Source organism: Labrus bergylta, chromosome 16 (assembly GCF_963930695.1).
Source record: "Labrus bergylta chromosome 16, fLabBer1.1, whole genome shotgun sequence".
In the NCBI taxonomy this organism is placed as follows: Eukaryota; Metazoa; Chordata; class Actinopteri; order Labriformes; family Labridae; genus Labrus; species Labrus bergylta.
Genome location: NC_089210.1, coordinates 965,709 through 981,726, shown reverse-complemented (window position 1 = coordinate 981,726; position 16,018 = coordinate 965,709). Strand labels below are relative to the sequence as shown.

The 16,018-nt window shown below is 45.8% G+C and overlaps 2 protein-coding genes across 3 annotated transcripts in view; both read right to left on the bottom strand.

Annotated features, from left to right (window-relative positions):
• Window positions 1–690: 690 nt before the first annotated feature.
• On the bottom strand, window positions 691–4,426 carry LOC110001281 (serotonin N-acetyltransferase-like). 2 transcript variants are annotated; one of them, XM_065964439.1, is made up of 4 exons: window positions 3,350–4,426; window positions 2,392–2,648; window positions 1,909–2,063; window positions 691–1,826 (listed from the first exon to the last, which is right to left on the bottom strand). In XM_065964439.1, the coding sequence occupies exons 2-4, from the start codon at window positions 2,543–2,545 to the stop codon at window positions 1,458–1,460; spliced, it is 678 nt and encodes a 225-aa protein (XP_065820511.1). In that variant the 5' UTR covers window positions 2,546–2,648; window positions 3,350–4,426; the 3' UTR covers window positions 691–1,457. The 2 variants fall into 2 exon arrangements, with proteins under 2 accessions (XP_065820511.1, XP_065820510.1); XM_065964438.1 differs by lacking the exon at window positions 3,350–4,426 and adding an exon at window positions 2,950–3,296.
• A 144-nt stretch (window positions 4,427–4,570) lies between these two features.
• LOC110001280 (myosin-10-like) overlaps window positions 4,571–16,018 on the bottom strand; it is a 52,514-nt gene continuing 41,066 nt past the window's right edge. The window contains 22 exon segments of the mRNA XM_065964441.1: window positions 4,571–7,322; window positions 8,076–8,248; window positions 8,369–8,477; window positions 8,568–8,776; window positions 8,887–9,010; window positions 9,243–9,331; window positions 9,441–9,569; window positions 9,657–9,818; window positions 10,509–10,721; window positions 10,861–11,073; window positions 11,152–11,400; window positions 11,761–11,913; window positions 12,004–12,108; window positions 12,246–12,452; window positions 12,546–12,690; window positions 12,934–13,146; window positions 14,610–14,781; window positions 14,872–14,995; window positions 15,365–15,502; window positions 15,600–15,806; window positions 15,899–15,981; window positions 15,984–16,018. The exon segment at window positions 15,984–16,018 is cut by the window's right edge and continues 7 nt beyond it. Coding sequence (XP_065820513.1) covers window positions 7,157–7,322; window positions 8,076–8,248; window positions 8,369–8,477; window positions 8,568–8,776; window positions 8,887–9,010; window positions 9,243–9,331; window positions 9,441–9,569; window positions 9,657–9,818; window positions 10,509–10,721; window positions 10,861–11,073; window positions 11,152–11,400; window positions 11,761–11,913; window positions 12,004–12,108; window positions 12,246–12,452; window positions 12,546–12,690; window positions 12,934–13,146; window positions 14,610–14,781; window positions 14,872–14,995; window positions 15,365–15,502; window positions 15,600–15,806; window positions 15,899–15,981; window positions 15,984–16,018 — 3,418 coding nt within the window. The 3' untranslated portion in view covers window positions 4,571–7,156.

The following is a 16,018-nucleotide window of genomic DNA, read 5'->3' as shown; positions in this document are numbered from 1 at the left end:
CATATCGCCCACCTCTACCTTCAAGAGCGGGAAAAAGTAGCAAATACTGAAATGATACACTGGCTATAATGCATGCAGTCAATATGACCGCTATGGACTTTCAAGGTAGAAATACTCAAAACTCTTTTGTGTTTTGTGTTTTTGATAAAATAACAATGCCAGAATAAAATACACATTTAGGAAAAGTCATGGTCCTGTAGTTACATAGGTTTTATTTTAAGTAAGTTATTACATTGCAAAATAAAAAAAACAGTCAAAATGACTGCCTTGGTCTTTCTAGTGTTTAAAATGGGTACTGCAGTCCAAATTCTAAACATCATAGAGAGCTGTCCCCCCCCCCCCCCTCTCTATAGTGGATGCTCACTCAGGTCACCATGTGGTGGACTCTGAAGCTTCAGTGTTTATCCAGCTCTGCATGGGTCTGTAAACCTTTCTGTGTTCTAACCTCTCTCCATTTTTCAAAAGCATCTCCAATATTGATCCTAGTTTGAGCACGTTTCTGCTCGTGGAGCTTATTAGAAACATGCAGAGGCTTTTTAGGTCGGGTACAATCACTTCTATCTGAACCACTTCTCTTGCCTGCTTCCATCACTGCAACACCTGTGCATTTGTGCCTGCAGAGGACTTTCGTTTTCTGTCAGTTTGTGTTTATAAATGTGTTACAGGAGGAAAATCAAATAAAAAAAGTATTTTTTTATTAATCTTATAAACAGTAGAAAACATTTTATTGAGATTTTGAAACCGACACAAATATAAAACAAAACATCACAAAATGAAATCTGTCCTATTGAACAACAACACATGTTGGTCACTCACTAACATGTACAGCAAATAACCTTTTAATAATGCATTATTCATACATTTATACAAGCAGATGATATTAATAAAAAGTAAAAATCAACAACAGATTATATTTTAACTCCAGCAGTTTAACGAGCTCCGCAATGTAACTAGACCGTTGCCTAGCAACCTGAACGTTCTACTCTACTGTTGGTGTCCATGGTTACCACAGAGAAGCAGCTACCTTTGTAGGATGAACCTTTACTTAACTGTTAAAATGATGAAACTAGTGACATTTGATTGTGTTGGGAGAGTCTGGGGTTTGAGGTGATGAACTAATCAAAACTTTCTCAGCTGTAAATGTTCATTAAAGGTGTTCAGAGCTCCTGCATGCTGAGGCGGAGGGACACATGATGTGAAAAATTCCGGCGATGTTGTTCTTCTATATCGTCACTCATGGAATGCCTCTTGTCCAATCAGATTGCTTGGTCGGAACTAACTGATGTATAATTGAATGTAAGAGTCGCATGATGGTTTAATGAAACCTGTGTTTTTATTTGACATGAAGGAGGGGGGCTGACGTCACATTTAGCTTTAGTTCAACAAACAGAAAGCAGACTTTAATGAACAATAATCTCCTAGAAAGGAGTGACACCTGAGTGACAAACTGCACCTGGTCATACATCCGCCTGCTCATCAGTCTTTGTCAGCGGCAGAGTCAGAGGATGCTGCGGGAAGCGGATGGCCTCGCTGTTCCTGCGCATGTACGCGTGCCCGCTGATCGGATACAACATCTCCGTGAAGGTCAGGGGACCCACGGTGATGGCGCAGCGGCCCAGCACCTTAAAGCCGGATTTACGGTAGAAGGGGATCAGGAACTCTTCGCACATGAGCAGGGCGCGGCGCACGTTTGGGAAGCAGCGCAGGTACTGCAGGTAGCGCCACATCAGGATGGGACCTTTGCCCTGCTGCCGGAAGGTGCGGTGCACGGCGAGCACGTGGATGTGGGCGGTGGAGCCGCGCGGCTTGTGGAGAGTCAGTGCATCCTGGGGCAAAAAAAAAAGCGATTATGATGATTTATTCGCTTCATACCTGTATGTTAGTTTGTTAATGTGCCTGATGTCTTACTGTGGAGAGTCTGTCCTGGTCCCACAGAGAGCCGATGATAAAAGCCACCAGCCGGCCCTCCTCGATCCATCCCATAGAAAGTTCTGGACACAGTGTGAGGAAATGACGCACCTCATCCAGGTGGAGGGGACACTCACCTGACACTGAGATAAACGCTGGAAGAGAAAGAGAACGGTATTTTTTTTTAGCGTGCGTATAAATGGTTTGGCACAACTTTTACGCACGCTTTAAACTGCACAAAACCCACTTATCATACTTCTGAGGGTGTTAAAGGTAAAAAGATATGGAGGTTAATGAAAAGAATATTTAACAGGTGACTTTCATATAATGAATACATTACTAAGAGGGAATTAGTTCCATCAATGTTGCAAATGGTTTTACGTAAATCCCTCTCTCGATTAAACGCTTCTGTCCCCTGAGCACAAAGTCAGAGCGGATTTCAGCTTCATCACTTCATCATGACTCAGAAAATGCGTCACTCACCTTCTCGCTCGATCTCAAACACGCTGATGGCGTCCTGCGTGTTCAGGGGTCTGAATTCGCTCGCGGGCAGAGTGTGTCTCCTCTGGATGCCCGGAGAGACGGACGGTCCAGGCAGCATTGGTTTGATGAAAGGCAGCGCGCCAATAACAGACATCCTACGACTTCTCTCTCTCTCCCCTCCTCCACAGAAAACTTTCTTCTCTTCTTCTCACCTCTCCTGTGCTCGTCTTGCGCTCGGCAGGATCACCTGTCAGGCCCTGCGAGGACGACAGGACGTTCTGAGTCTCTTCTTATAGGAGAGCTGTGCCGGCTGTGATTCACGCGCTCATTTGCATTTGAATAATTGATGTCAGAGTCGGATTGTTTGTGTGTGGCAATTCATCTGAACCCTGTAATTAACTGCGCCAACTGTTGCTCAACTGACAGATAATGTTTTTTATGAATCAAAGCCTCCCACACTGACCCAGGTTTAAGTGGAACAACAATTCAGTCAAATTACATTTCAGAGCATCAAATGTGCGTGTTTGTAAGTGGATGGAAATCAGGATCCACACTCACCTGAGGCTGTAGAGCTGTGTGTGTGTGTGTGTGTGTGTGTGTGTGTGTAGGTTCAGGATCCACACTCACCTGAGGCTGTAGAGCTGTGTGTGTGTGTGTGTGTGTGTGTGTGTGTGTGTGTAGGTTCAGGATCCACACTCACCTGAGGCTGTAGAGCTGTGTGTGTGTGTGTGTGTGTGTGTGTGTGTGTGTGTGTGTGTGTAGGTTCAGGAGCCACACTCACCTGAGGCTGTAGAGCTGTGTGTGTGTGTGTGTGTGTGTGTAGGTTCAGGATCCACACTCACCTGAGGCTGTAGAGCTGTGTGTGTGTGTGTGTGTGTAGGTTCAGGATCCACACTCACCTGAGGCTGTAGAGCTGTGTGTGTGTGTGTGTGTGTGTAGGTTCAGGATCCACACTCACCTGAGGCTGTAGAGCTGTGTGTGTGTGTGTGTAGCTTCACTTCTCGGCTTGTGTCACCTCCTCGCGCGTCTCTCTTCATTATCAAGTGATTATTTCACTATGAGTCACGTGATGAAGGATTACAGAAGTTGTTTCCACAACTCTGCGCATTACAGCCTCCTTATCTCCTCCCTGACAGACACACAAACCCCCCTGAGGGCCGAGGAGAACGTGTGCTTTTAGTTTTTATTCATCTATACCACCTCAGATCATCTCTAGACCAGAACTAGCTAAACTGGAAGGATCAGGGTTGGTGTGTTTGCATTTTGAGAATAACGTTGTATTTCTCAAAACGCAAACAAAGCAAAGCAACTCCTCTGATTGTTGTTTTAAACACAGCACAAACAACTCTAAACTACGAGCCCCTGAAGTCCAAAAAAGTAAAAATAAATATCTTGTGCGCACCTCAGATAATAACCAGTGGTGACTCTAGAGTCTGTTGGGGCCCTATAGGCAAAACATTATTTGGGGAGCCAGATAAACAGATAATTCCTCTTCATTCATTTTTCTTTTCATTGAGTGAGTGCTGTCACATGGGGCCCCCTTAAGGAGGTTTCCTACTGAAAGGCGTCTGATCCAACCTTCACATCAGGGTCCTAAGTCTCTGACTAGACTCTTCTCCTCTGTCGCCCCCCGGTGGTGGAATGAACTTCCAAACTCCATGTGATCTGCAGAGTCCCTCTGCACCTTTAAGAAAAAGCTAAAGACCCAGCTCTTTCATGAATACCTACTAACTTAATGATGATGGTCTCCATATTATTGATGATGATGATGGTAATGACGATGGTTTTTGTTTGATAACGACGACTTATAAGATGGTTTCTATACTGATTAGAGCTCTCAAGAACTGCCCTCAATGTTGTGCTTTGCCTCTGGTCACTTCCTGTCAGCACCTGTGTGTCCAATCAGACTCAAAGCTGATCGTTTGCTCTTACTCACATTGTTCCCTTTTTTCTAGATCCTTGCTTGTGTTGTTCTTACTCTCTGATGTACGTCGCTTTGGATAAAAGAGTCTGATAAGTGAAATGTGCAAATTTTGAGCCACTGCTTTGTTGTACAGTCCGTCAGCCCTCTGGGTCCCCCTTACTGGTCTGGGGCCCCAAGCAGTCAATAACAAGAGTGTAAACCCGATCTTCTCCTCTGGGATTAATACAAAAACAAACAGGTGAGAAACAAGGTGAGTGAATTGGGCTCAATAGACTTTAATGCATTATAGCTCCTAATAACTCATGAACTGTACATGTCATGATGGAGAGCGTTGGTACAGCTGGTCAACGTGGAGTTCTGGGCATCTTGAAATATGAATGGACTTTTGTACTGAATACAGTAGCAGAGATATAAATACAGTCGCTGTCTATTGGATTGTTTTTTAAATCTTAATAACTCAAAAAGTATAAAAGTTATTGATAAGAAAAGTCATCGCACCCGACTACAAACACTCCTGCACGGCTCGACATTTCAACCACTGCTGCAGCAGCACATACAAATCACAGGAAACCCCACAAACATCTCGTGATAAAATGCAAAAAACTATGAAAATACCTTCATGAAATGACGCTTCGTTCAGTATGTGAGTGGCGTACATGGGGTTTCAGTTTCACATGAGTGGAAAAAGGCACAGAAGAAGAAGGAAGCAGAGGAACATGCTCGGATCGCTGCTTTCACAACGAATAATTACAAGTCGACACCGACCTATTGTCAGATATATAGAACCAATTCACTGCTCACACGGCAGCCATTTTCCTCTGATGTCATGCTCAGTGTGGGAAGATTGTCAGCTATTTATCCTTTACCGCTGTTAACTCATTTGATCCCACAGACTGTAAATATTAACGTTTGAAGCCTGAGTGGCGTCCCCCGTCTGTTCCTGCAGGGGGCGCTGGAGTCCCATCGATGGCGGTCTCCATGCTGGAAATGCTGTCTCAGTCTAACTTTCAGTCAACCTAACGACAGGCTGAGAGCTGGAGCTGAGGCGGGTTTTAAACAGTTCCCCGATATGAAACCAAGAATTTCTCGAGATGGCTTCAAGCCTCTATGTGAGCTGGTGAAACCTCTTACATAGGTTTTCTTCTCTCAGCACTCCCCTGGCAGCCCTGCAGCGTTCTGCCCTTCTGAAGGCTTCCAGGGAGCCGGCCAATCAGAGGAAAGTTGGCACATGGGGAGGAGGGCCTTAAAGAGACAGTAGCTGAAATGAAGCGTTTGAGCTTCCATCCCGGAGAGTGACATCAGAGGAAAATGGCCGCTTCATGAATATGGTTAAAACCTTCAGAAAAGCATCGCGAGGCAAAGAGGCAGCTTAAAGTCACATTTCTATTTTCATACGCAAGCAGACAATCAGAGCATGTGGGTTTAAAAAATACTATCAAGTTACATGTCAGCTAAGATAACTAAACTGGTTTATATGATGGACATAACTGTAGATCCATGAAGAGATAACGTCAGGCGGCTCCTTCGGTTTAAATATTGCAATGCTGAACTTTTAGCATTCGGAAGCGTTTCAAAGAGCTTTTTAAAAATCTGGTCCAACAAAATATAACCATCATCCAAAAACACCCGTTGAGCTACGAGCACGACCCGATCAGAAGGTCGACATGTTTCATGTTAACGTGCTTTGTTTCTTCAGGTGCAGGTTCTGTGCAGGTTACGATAAAGCACGTCTTTTCTGCAGCTCGATAACGAGGGGTATAAGGCAGAGAAGTGCTTCGTAAGAGGGCTGAGCGTTTGGGGGGGGCGGGGTCCGTCTGCTGGTGTCAGGGCTGAGATACAACGTCAGGATTTATAGATGAATCCTGTTTTGATCATGCTGCATGTGCTTGGAGAGATCCCATTAACATGGGCTAGCAGGACAACATATTCACACGGTGGCCATAGTTACGTCTGATTGAAGCTCAGGATGGAAACCTTAAAGGATGATAAAATGATAAACGTCTTCCAGGTGATTAGGTCGTATATACATCGGACAAATTCTCATAATATCCAGACTGTATTTATGCCTGTGATCATATGGTAACAGGGACATACAGATAGCTTGTGATAATATTAATATAAAAATCAATACAAATAAAGGACGATTTAAATCGACTAGACAAAAAACATATATTGCAATACTCTATTTGAACCAGCAGAGGGTGCTATCTGCTTTTGGCCTCTGTTGTTTCAACATAATTAGCCGAGGAAGAGAGGCGTAAAAATATGAAAAATTCTAATTAGATAGGATGAAATCATATCGGGGACCCAGTATTGTGAATCATAGCGTGAGTTGAGTGGATTGTTACATCCTTATATGGTAGTGTTAGCATTTAGCCCCTTCACAGCTCATAGAAAGCTGCTAATTGCTAACATGAGACATTATTTTAAAAGTTTATTTTGGGGCTTTATTTCAGAGACAGGACAGTGGATAGAGTCTGAAACCAGGGAGAGAGAGAGAGTGAGTGGGGATTGACATGCGGGAAAGGAGCCACAGGTCGGATTTGAACCTGTCCGCCCACTGTGAGGACTACAGTGTTCATACGTGGGGCACGCGCACTAACCACTAGGCTACCAGCGCCCCATGAGACATCATTTCAAAGCTGGTATCTACTATCACTTCATCTGAATGTTGATATTTATATGACGCAGACTTCAAACAGAATTCTATGTTCCCACTCTGAGCTTGATGTCAGATAAAAATGGCCGCCGTATGAGTATGGTTAGCGCAGCTGGGAGGAGGTGGCTGATTGTTTTATTTTGTGATCTGGGAGATTGAAGGTTAAGGCGTTATTTCCTCGTCTATTCCTGCTGCTGGGGTTGGGGAGTAGCTGGAGTCTCGTTAGCGTTGTTGTCTGTGATCTTGTTTTCCAGCTCGTCGTCAGAGAGGAGGTCCAAAGACGTGCCCTCCACCTGCAGCTGACGTCTGCCCGAGCGGCTGGAGGAGAAGCTGATGGGGCCACCACGCCTGCAGGAGGAGGGGTAAAAGAGAAATCACTTTTTATCATTGTTAAATCTTCATCCAGTCAGTGTATTCTAAAAGGCAAACGTCTCTGCCAAACTAAATATTGATCGTACGGCTGAAAGCATGTTGTGAAATCTGCTCATTAAATCAACAATGATGGACTTTCACCTCTCGTTGATTTTGGCGACCCCTTCAGGACAAAACAGTTTGTTTGATCACAGGGAATTGGGTGACCATGAGCCTGTGGTCATCCACAATGAACCCAGACACAAAGGTCTGCTTGTACAAGAACCTCTGGGATCATATCTACAACACACTCAGCTGGAGGTCCTCATGTTGAGAGTCTCTGCTCCAGAGTGCAACAGCCTATGAACTTCTAACGCAGACTGAGAGTCTGTGGAGTTCAGCAGGAATTCATGTTACTGGGCTGCTTTGGAAAGCATCATCAGAGAACAGCCCTGTGGTCACTTGTCTGTTCAGCTGAAATCACAGAGAACTCTGATTTGACTGACTGATATGAAAATCATGTGTGTTAAAAACTCCCATCCCTCCAAACTCTGTATGAGCAGTCTGTTACACAGGCGCTAAAAACAGTGTCTGACCCGACAGCACATTCTTCCCTCTGAGTTTCAGCTTTGAAAACTGTGGAAAATCCTGGATGTAAAACTGATGCTTGTCCTGAATTAAAAGGATAATAAACATTTTTTTTTTTAAATGTTAAACAGCAGATTTGTTTCCCGTCTGCTCTGTCCGTACCTGAGGCGGTTCTTGAGCGTGTGCACCTCTCGGCTCAGACCCTCACTGGCCTCGGTGGCGTCGTCCAGCTCTCTCTGAAGCTTCCTGCGGGAGGCGTTCGACCTCGTCGCCTCCTCCTCAGCCTCCTCCAGCTGCCGCTTCAGCTGCTTCATGCGAGAGTTCCCCTTTTCGACCTACACAAAAACACACACACACAAAATAAAAACAAAAGGCGTTTGATGAAAGCATTTTGGGGGAGCAGTGTCGCGCTCTGATCTTGATTAGGTGATTAACTTTCTATCAGCATCACTTACTTGTTCTTTAAACTGGTCGGCATGGCGACGCTCATCCTCCACTTGCATGCAGATTTCTTTCAGCTTCTTCTCGGTCCTCCTCACGATCTTGTTGGCTGCAGCTCGCTCCCTTCAGTGCAGAAACAGTGATCATTGTAAAAACATTTTGAACAGATTAAAGTTCTCATGAGTTTAATGAAGCAGCAGAACGATCTCTCACTTGGCCTCCTGCTCCAGCTGCTCCTCCAGCTGTGCGATCTTGGCCTCCAGCGCGGTGATGGAGGCCTTGAACCTGCTCTTCACAGACCCCTCCAGCTCGCCCAGTTTGGCCCGAAGCTCCTTATTCTGACGCTCGAGCTGCTGACGGGCGTTTTCACTTTTCTGTGCCGTGCTGCGCTCTGCACTCAGCTCCGTGCTCAGAGTGTCCACCTGAGGAACGACAGGGGGGACGAAGTGATGCAGGGAGGATTGTTACACGTTATCATTTTAAAGATGTTCTCTCCAGCCCCTCCTCTCAGTGCTCCTACTTCACAGCTCACCTGCATGGTCGTCTTTCTGAAGCGGTCGTTGAGCAGCTCCATGTTGCCCTGCTCCTCCTCCAGCTCCTCCTCCAGCTGAGCGATACGAGCCTCCAGCCTCCTCTTCTCGTCCATCAGAGCCGACCTGAAGCACACAGAAGATAAATGAATTTAAAAAACTTTTACATTTAATATGACGTCATCGTTGACCTCAGGACCCCTCGGTTTGCCAGATATGAGACCAGTTATCACGTTTGGATTTGGACTGCAGTACCCATTTTAAACACTAGGTGTCAGAGTTACATACTTTAATTTACTTTAAAGTTTCATACTCTGAACTTTAAGAAGAAAATCAGCTTTGCTTGAGTGAAACGTACTTTCCAGATGTGCTGTTGGAGATTTCATCCTGCAGCTCATCCCGTTCCTGCTCGGCGTGACGTCGACCTCTCTCAGATGCTGCCAGGTCCTGAACAGAAAGGTTACGCGTTAAATTCAGGGGTCTTCAGCTTTTTTATGTGTCATGTCAACCAGTAAGCATGTGAAACAAAAAGCAGCCCCGCCCCTCCTTCTCGTACCTCGTGCAGCTGAACGATCTCGGCCTCCAGACTCTTCAGTTTCTTCTCGTTTTCCTTCGATAAGGCGAAGATATCATCTCTGGAGGCTCGGGCGTCTTCTAGCTCCCGCTGGTAGTCCTTCATTTGGGCCTGAAGCAGAGAACACCGTGAGAAATGCTGCTCAGAGAGAAACCAATCCAGACATGATTAAAGGAGTCTCTTTATAAACATCTGTACCTGAAGCTTGCGCAGCTGTTTGATGGCTTCGTCTCGAGCCTTGTTGGCTCCCTCGATGTGACCCTCGATGTCCTTCAGATCCATCTCCAGCTTCTTTTTAGCCGCCACAGCCAAAGCTCTCTGCTTCCTCTCGTCCTCCAGCTCTGCCTCCATCTCTCGCACCTGAAAGCAGCAGGTTGAAGTCGTTAATATGGACGAAGCAGCTTCTAAACTGTCTTTAAAGAGATTTGCAGAAATATTCAACCCCCTCAAAGGTTTCTATATGTCAGCATGCAACAACTGCAGATGAAAATGCATTAGATTGAGGATGTGTGGAGGAGCAGGTTAGCAGAAAACAGTCCTGAACTTTTGAAACAAGAGGGTCGGATTTCACATTATTTGAGCGTAAATATTGGCTTTTTTCAAGTCTCTTTGGCGTCTCATGAAGATGCAAAAGCAACGTTTTTGTCTCTTACAAACAGACAGAGAGCAGAGGAGGTGACACTGACTAACCTGCACAAATTTGTAACCTAAAAGTTGCCAACTTATTTGTGCAATTTAGACAACATGCAGGAGTTTTGTCTGCAACATTTGAGGACTGAAAACAAGAAATGACCAAATCTTGGGCGTCTAGTACTTATGTTTTTGTTGCTGTGTTTTTGAAGCACGTATGGATTTTTGTTTGTATCAAATCTAAGTTTAAAATTTTGGTATCGTTGTGACACCGGTGGCCTGGTGGTCGTGGCCTGCGCGTCGCTCGTGCAAAGCCTGTAGTCCTCAGGGCAGGGGGCTCTGGGTTCAGGTCTAACCTGTGGCTCTTTTTGATTTGAACGTCTATGTCGTCTGTCTGAGATGTCATGTGTTATCTTTCACCTGTTTGACGAGCGCTCTCTTCTTCTCGTCGCTCTGGTCGTCTCGTCCCTGCAGGTCTCTCTCGTACTGAGCCTTCATGGCCTGCATGTTGACCTCCAGACGCAGCTTGGCGTCCTCTGTGGCCTGCAGCTCGTCCTCCAGCTCCTCCAGCTGCGTCTTCATCTCCTCCAGCTGCTGCTCCAGAGTTCGCTTGGACTTCTCCAGCTCGTGGACCTGAGGATGATATTATGGTGGTATTATAAACATTAAATGCATATATAGTACATAAGCTGTATGTAGCTTCTCTTACTCCTGGATCTCTGCAGGGTTGAAATATTTAACTTGTTTGTGTTTTTAAAATCTGAACACTCACATTCTTGCCCACGTCGTCCTTTGAGCTCATCAAATCTTCCATTTCGGCTCGGAGCTGCTTGTTGACCCTCTCCAGCTCCTCTTTGGCCTCCAGTGCCTCGTCCAAAGCTCTGGCCATGGACAGAGCTTTGGTATCCTTCTCTCGAGCCTCTGCTTCAGCTCTGTCGCGCTCCTCAGCGTAACGAGCTGAGATGCTCTTCTCCTCCGCCAGCATCTACACAGAGGAGGTTATTCATGTTTCTGATCTGTTTGAATAATATTTTCTACAGTAACGAGGCGTGAGTGTGCTCACCTGGTCAAACTTCTTCTGTTTCTTCTCCAGGCTGGAGACGATCTGTCTCTGGTGATCCAGGTCCACAGTGAGGTCATCCAGCTCCTGCTGCAGGCGCGTTTTGGTCTTCTCCATCTTCTCAAAGCCGATGGTCTTCTCCTCCAGACGCTGGCTGGCCAGCTCAAAGTCCTTCAGCAGCCTCTTCTTCGTCTCCTCCAGACCCTCGATTGTTCCCACGTCGTCCTCCAGCTTCTTCTTACTCTCTGAGAGCTACAAAAACGAAACCCTCAGAGTTAGCAGAACAACAGTTTGCATGTATCAGTGTTTCCCAAAGAATGACGTTGAAGGTCTCAGCACAATCATAGAAAATCAACACCAGAGGTCGTCTCTTCACTTCCTGTTTGCCTGCAGAACATTTGGCTGTTTGTTTATTGTGTTTGCATGAAGGGTAACAGGAGAGTCAGGCGGGAGGAAGATCTGACAGCAAATTCATTCACAGCATATGTTTTAAAGCGATACAATCTTTGTTCTCAAGTGATCGACGTATCGTAAAGTACCAAATCTTAAAAAAACATCAGACAGTTAGACCGTGCCTCCTCCTCTCCAGAGGTTCCTTCCTTCATGTCTCACCTGAGCCTGAAGCGTCAACATCTGTTTCTCCAGATTCTTGCGCGCCTCCTCGTCCTCCTCCTGCTGCTCCTGCACAGCGTTCTTCTCCTCCTCCAGCTGACGGATACGACCGCTCAGGTTCAGTTTCTGACGCGTCTCCTCCTGCAGCAGCTCCTGCATCAAAAGGATCAATTTGTCCGATTAGTTTGTTATAAATGATAAAGAAAATGCAGCGTTAAGATGAGTGATGCTCGTCAAAGTCACCTGCGTGTCCTGCAGCTGACTCTCCAGTCCAGAGACGTCTTTGGCCATCTTGATCCCCTTCCTCTCCGCGTCTTCCAACATGGCCGACACGTTGTCCAGCTCAGTCTGCGTGGAGAGACGCGGAGGTATAGGATGTTTATCGAGTTGAGGAAAGAGTATTTGTAAAACACAGTTCAGGAAACATCAAAACAAACATCTAAATTTGGCTGATTTCTCTGAAACAAATCAGAAAAGTTACAAACCTGCAGTTTGTGCGTCCGCTCAGCCAGCTCGCCCTTCGCCCTCTCTCCCTCGGTGACTCGGGCGACGTACTCCTGCAGCTGAGACTCCAATTTCTTCCTCTTGTGCTCGGACTCGGTCTTGGTCTGCTGCAGAGTCTTCACCTCGCAGGCCAGCTCCTTGTTGGTGCTCTCCTGGCTCTGCTTGGTCTTTTCCAGGTTGGCCTTGAACTGAAACACAACAAACATGAGCGTATCATCGTTAGGCGTGCCGTCGGTTCATCTCGTCCTCTCATGTTGTAGAAATGAGAAAATGTGCGTCACCCTCTTGGCCTGCTCCAGCTGTTCAGACAGCTCCTCCAGCGCGGTGCAGTGTCTCTGTCTGATCTCCTGGATCTGAGCCTCGTGGTTTTTAGACTCGTCGTCGATGGTCTTCTTCAGCTCAGCTACTTCCTGTTCACGCTTCGTCCTACAGGAAAACAGTGACACCAGAACGTCCTTTTCATTTATTTATTTGTTTGATTTGTACTTTTAATACCACATGTTTTAAAATAAGGAGCAGTTCTCCTGAAATTCTCTAGAAATGTTCAGATGTGAAAACAGCTGACCTTTGACCTATAGTTTCAGTATGTTTTTCAAGATGTTATTAAGAAATATAACTTAAACATTTTAAATGTACAAAATGGTGCGTGTATAAATCAGAGCAGAGTACCTGAGTTCCTGCTGGGCGGCGGTGGTATCCAGCGTGTCCTCCAGTTCGGTCTTTAAAGCCTCCAGCTCCTCGCTCAGGTCCCTCTTCAGTTTCTCCGCCTTGTTTCGAGACACTTTCTCTGATTCCAGGTCCTCCTGCAGCTCGGCCAGCTGAGCCTGCATCTCCCTCACCTGCTTCAGAGCGTTGTTCCTCTGACTCACCTCCTCCTCGCACCTGTTGACCAACGATAACGTTGTTAATGTTTAGACAGCGTGCAGGACTTCACCTGCAACTTCTATCAGATCCATCTAAATAAAAAAACATTAAACCGTCATTAAGTATTATTTAGTAATGACTTCTGATCTTTTCCTCACACTGAAACTGCTGCTGGGTCAAACCCACTTTTAGAATGTTGTCTCTAGAAACTGAGAAGAATGTTCTTGATGAACTCTCCACCAGGTGGCAGCAGAGTCACTGTGTTTCAAAGCAGTTGTTGCTCACACTTCCCTTCACATTCACTCTAGGCCCAGTGGCCCTGTACAGTAAAAATCCTGATGGCCCCCCTTTGCTCTGCACTCACACTGCTCCAGGACTAACCGGGCCTGAGCACGCTTACCTCTTGTAGATAACGTCTGAATACAACACATACACGGCTTTATGGAATTATGAGGCGTGCTCAGTTTACAAGACAGGCAGACTCCAGAAAAATAAATAAACATAGAAAAGGGACGCACATATCTATCAGAAGAAAATGTTTCAAAAGTGCTTTAAAAACGTTTTGATATTATTTTCAGGCACACCTTCCCAGTCCACTAAAACTGGCTCCATGACCCCCTTATGGGTCCTGACCTACCAGTTGAGAACCACTGCTTTAAAGGACCTACTGTACATCTATGGACTTGTTTTCTCTGACAAACAGCTGCAACATGTTGATTCTGAAACATTTCAAACACACATTGTGATGCAGCGACAATCAGTGAATAAATAACAGCAACATGTCAGAGGCTAATTTAGTCTCACAGGACGATCAGAGCCGAGCTGCTGGAGTGTTATCAGTCAGATAAAATGCAGCACATGTTGGACAGCAGGTGTGTGTGTCCGGCAGCAGTGTTTGGTGTGATGAGCGTACAGCACAGGTATGTAACGATGACCTCAGACTGACTCACACGTTCAGACTCAGACAAACACACACGCAGAGGTAAGACTCACGGACATCTTTAGAACATTAAAGGAAGAACGTGTGACATGCTACACATCAATATATCAGAAATCCAGTCTATCCTGTGTTTTTAGATCAAACTCATTCTGTGTCAATTTACATGCAATGTGAAGCTACGAGCTAACTAAAGGGCACTAACATTAGCATGCTAACAACAATGCAGGACACAGGTGGATAACAGCTTGAGCAAAGATCAATTATCTCTGTTGCTTGCTCTTAACGTTGAAAACTCCTTCATGTGAACGCGAGGATAGGGGGGTTGGAGGTGTGTCTCTGGAGTCTCTTTCCTGTTTTTTAACATTGTCTTGTGATTGATTTTGTCATAAATCATGATTTACTATTGAAATTCAGCGATTAATCTCGCAATGTGATCGCTTGTGCCGGGATTAAGATGATATTGACAAAATGAAATATGTTATCATGTGACTGTGAAACGCGAGAGCTGATTAAAGAGTCTTAAGCCGTCAGCACGTCTTACCTGGTCTGCATCATCTGCTGCTCTTCTTCCTTCTTGCTCAGCTGAACTTTGATCTCTTCGATCTGAGCCTGCAGCTCGCCGATCTGATCCTGAAAGTCAGTCGTCTCGCCGTCCAGCTTCCTCTTCGCCTTCTCCAGCTCCTGACGCGTCTTCTCCTCCTTCTTCAGCCGCTCTACACGAGAGCAGAGATGCCACAGAGGATCAACAGAAGTCTGCATGTAATGATTCATACATGCGATGTTTAGGTTGAAGTGCCTCTTACCCTCCAGGTCGACCATCATCATCTCCTGCTTGTTCTTCACCTTGCCCAGGTTTTTGGCCTTTTCTTCTTCTTCAGCGAGCGTCGAGGTCATCTCGTTGATTCGGTCGTCCAGCAGCTTCTTCTCCTAAAGGACACAAACAGGAAACAAATTCTCCCATGATCTCAAACTTTCTGCTGCATTTAATCATTCTTAAATATTATTTATTTCAACAGTGCCACTACAAACAGAAGCTTATAATTCTCATTGCATCTTTCCTTCCAGTATATATTGTTTGGTATATTTGTATTGCTTATATAACACAGCCGGCACCTGAGTACGTAGGTTGGCTGTGCACGAGGGACCCTGTTGGTCAGGTATCTGTATTGTTTCTGTCTTACTAGTTTCATTTTCTCATTTCATTTATAAAGTATTTCTGATATTGACTCATGCAGGAGAAAAGCTTCTCTGGGTTTTCACATGTTTCTCCGTCCTTCATATCCTTTTCTCTCTCACCTTGATGAACTTGGAGTTCTGGTCTTCTAGGAGCAAAATGTCCTCTTCATATTTCTTCAGTTTGGCCTCGGCCGTCACTTTCTCCAGCTGCAGCTTCTGCCGGCCGGCTTCCTCCTCGTCCAGCTGCTCCTCCAGGTCCTTCACACACAATCCACATCATTAAAAAAAGAAGAATGCTGACGTGTATTTTGATGTGTGAACCATCATGTCGGTGTTGCAGGAGTATTTTGCTCACCTGGATATGTGTCTGCATCTTCTTCTTCTCGTTCTGCAGGCCCTGGCCCCTCTCTTCCTCCTCCTCCAGCCTGGACTCCAGGTCGTGAAGGATCTCCTCCAGCTCCTGCTTTTTGGACGCCAGACGAGCTCTCATCTCCTCTGCCTCTGCAAACAGCTCCGTCTCCGCCTGCAGCTGCTCTGCCAGGATGTTCTTCTCCTCCACTAACTGTACATCAATAACAAACCTTAAACATTCTGCAGAGTGTTGTCATCATTTTTATGTTTGTGCTGCAGAGCGTCGATGCTGCTTTAACCGACCTGCTGGTGTTTCCTCTCCATCTCCACCAGTTCTCCCTCCACCTTCGTCTGCTTCTCCTTCACCTTCACCAGCTCCTCGTCTTGGCCTGCATCTCCTCCTCCTGCCGGGGTCACCTTGCA

Coding starts and splice junctions, on each gene's coding strand:
- LOC110001281 (XM_065964439.1), bottom strand. CDS start 2,545: ATGTCTGTTATTGGCGCGCTGCCTTTCATCAAACCAATGCTGCCTGGA. Junction 2,064..2,391: donor GTTTGAGATCGAGCGAGAAG/GTGAGTGACGCA, acceptor TTTCTCTTCCAG/CGTTTATCTCAGTGTCAGGT. Junction 1,827..1,908: donor ACCAGGACAGACTCTCCACA/GTAAGACATCAG, acceptor TTTTTGCCCCAG/GATGCACTGACTCTCCACAA.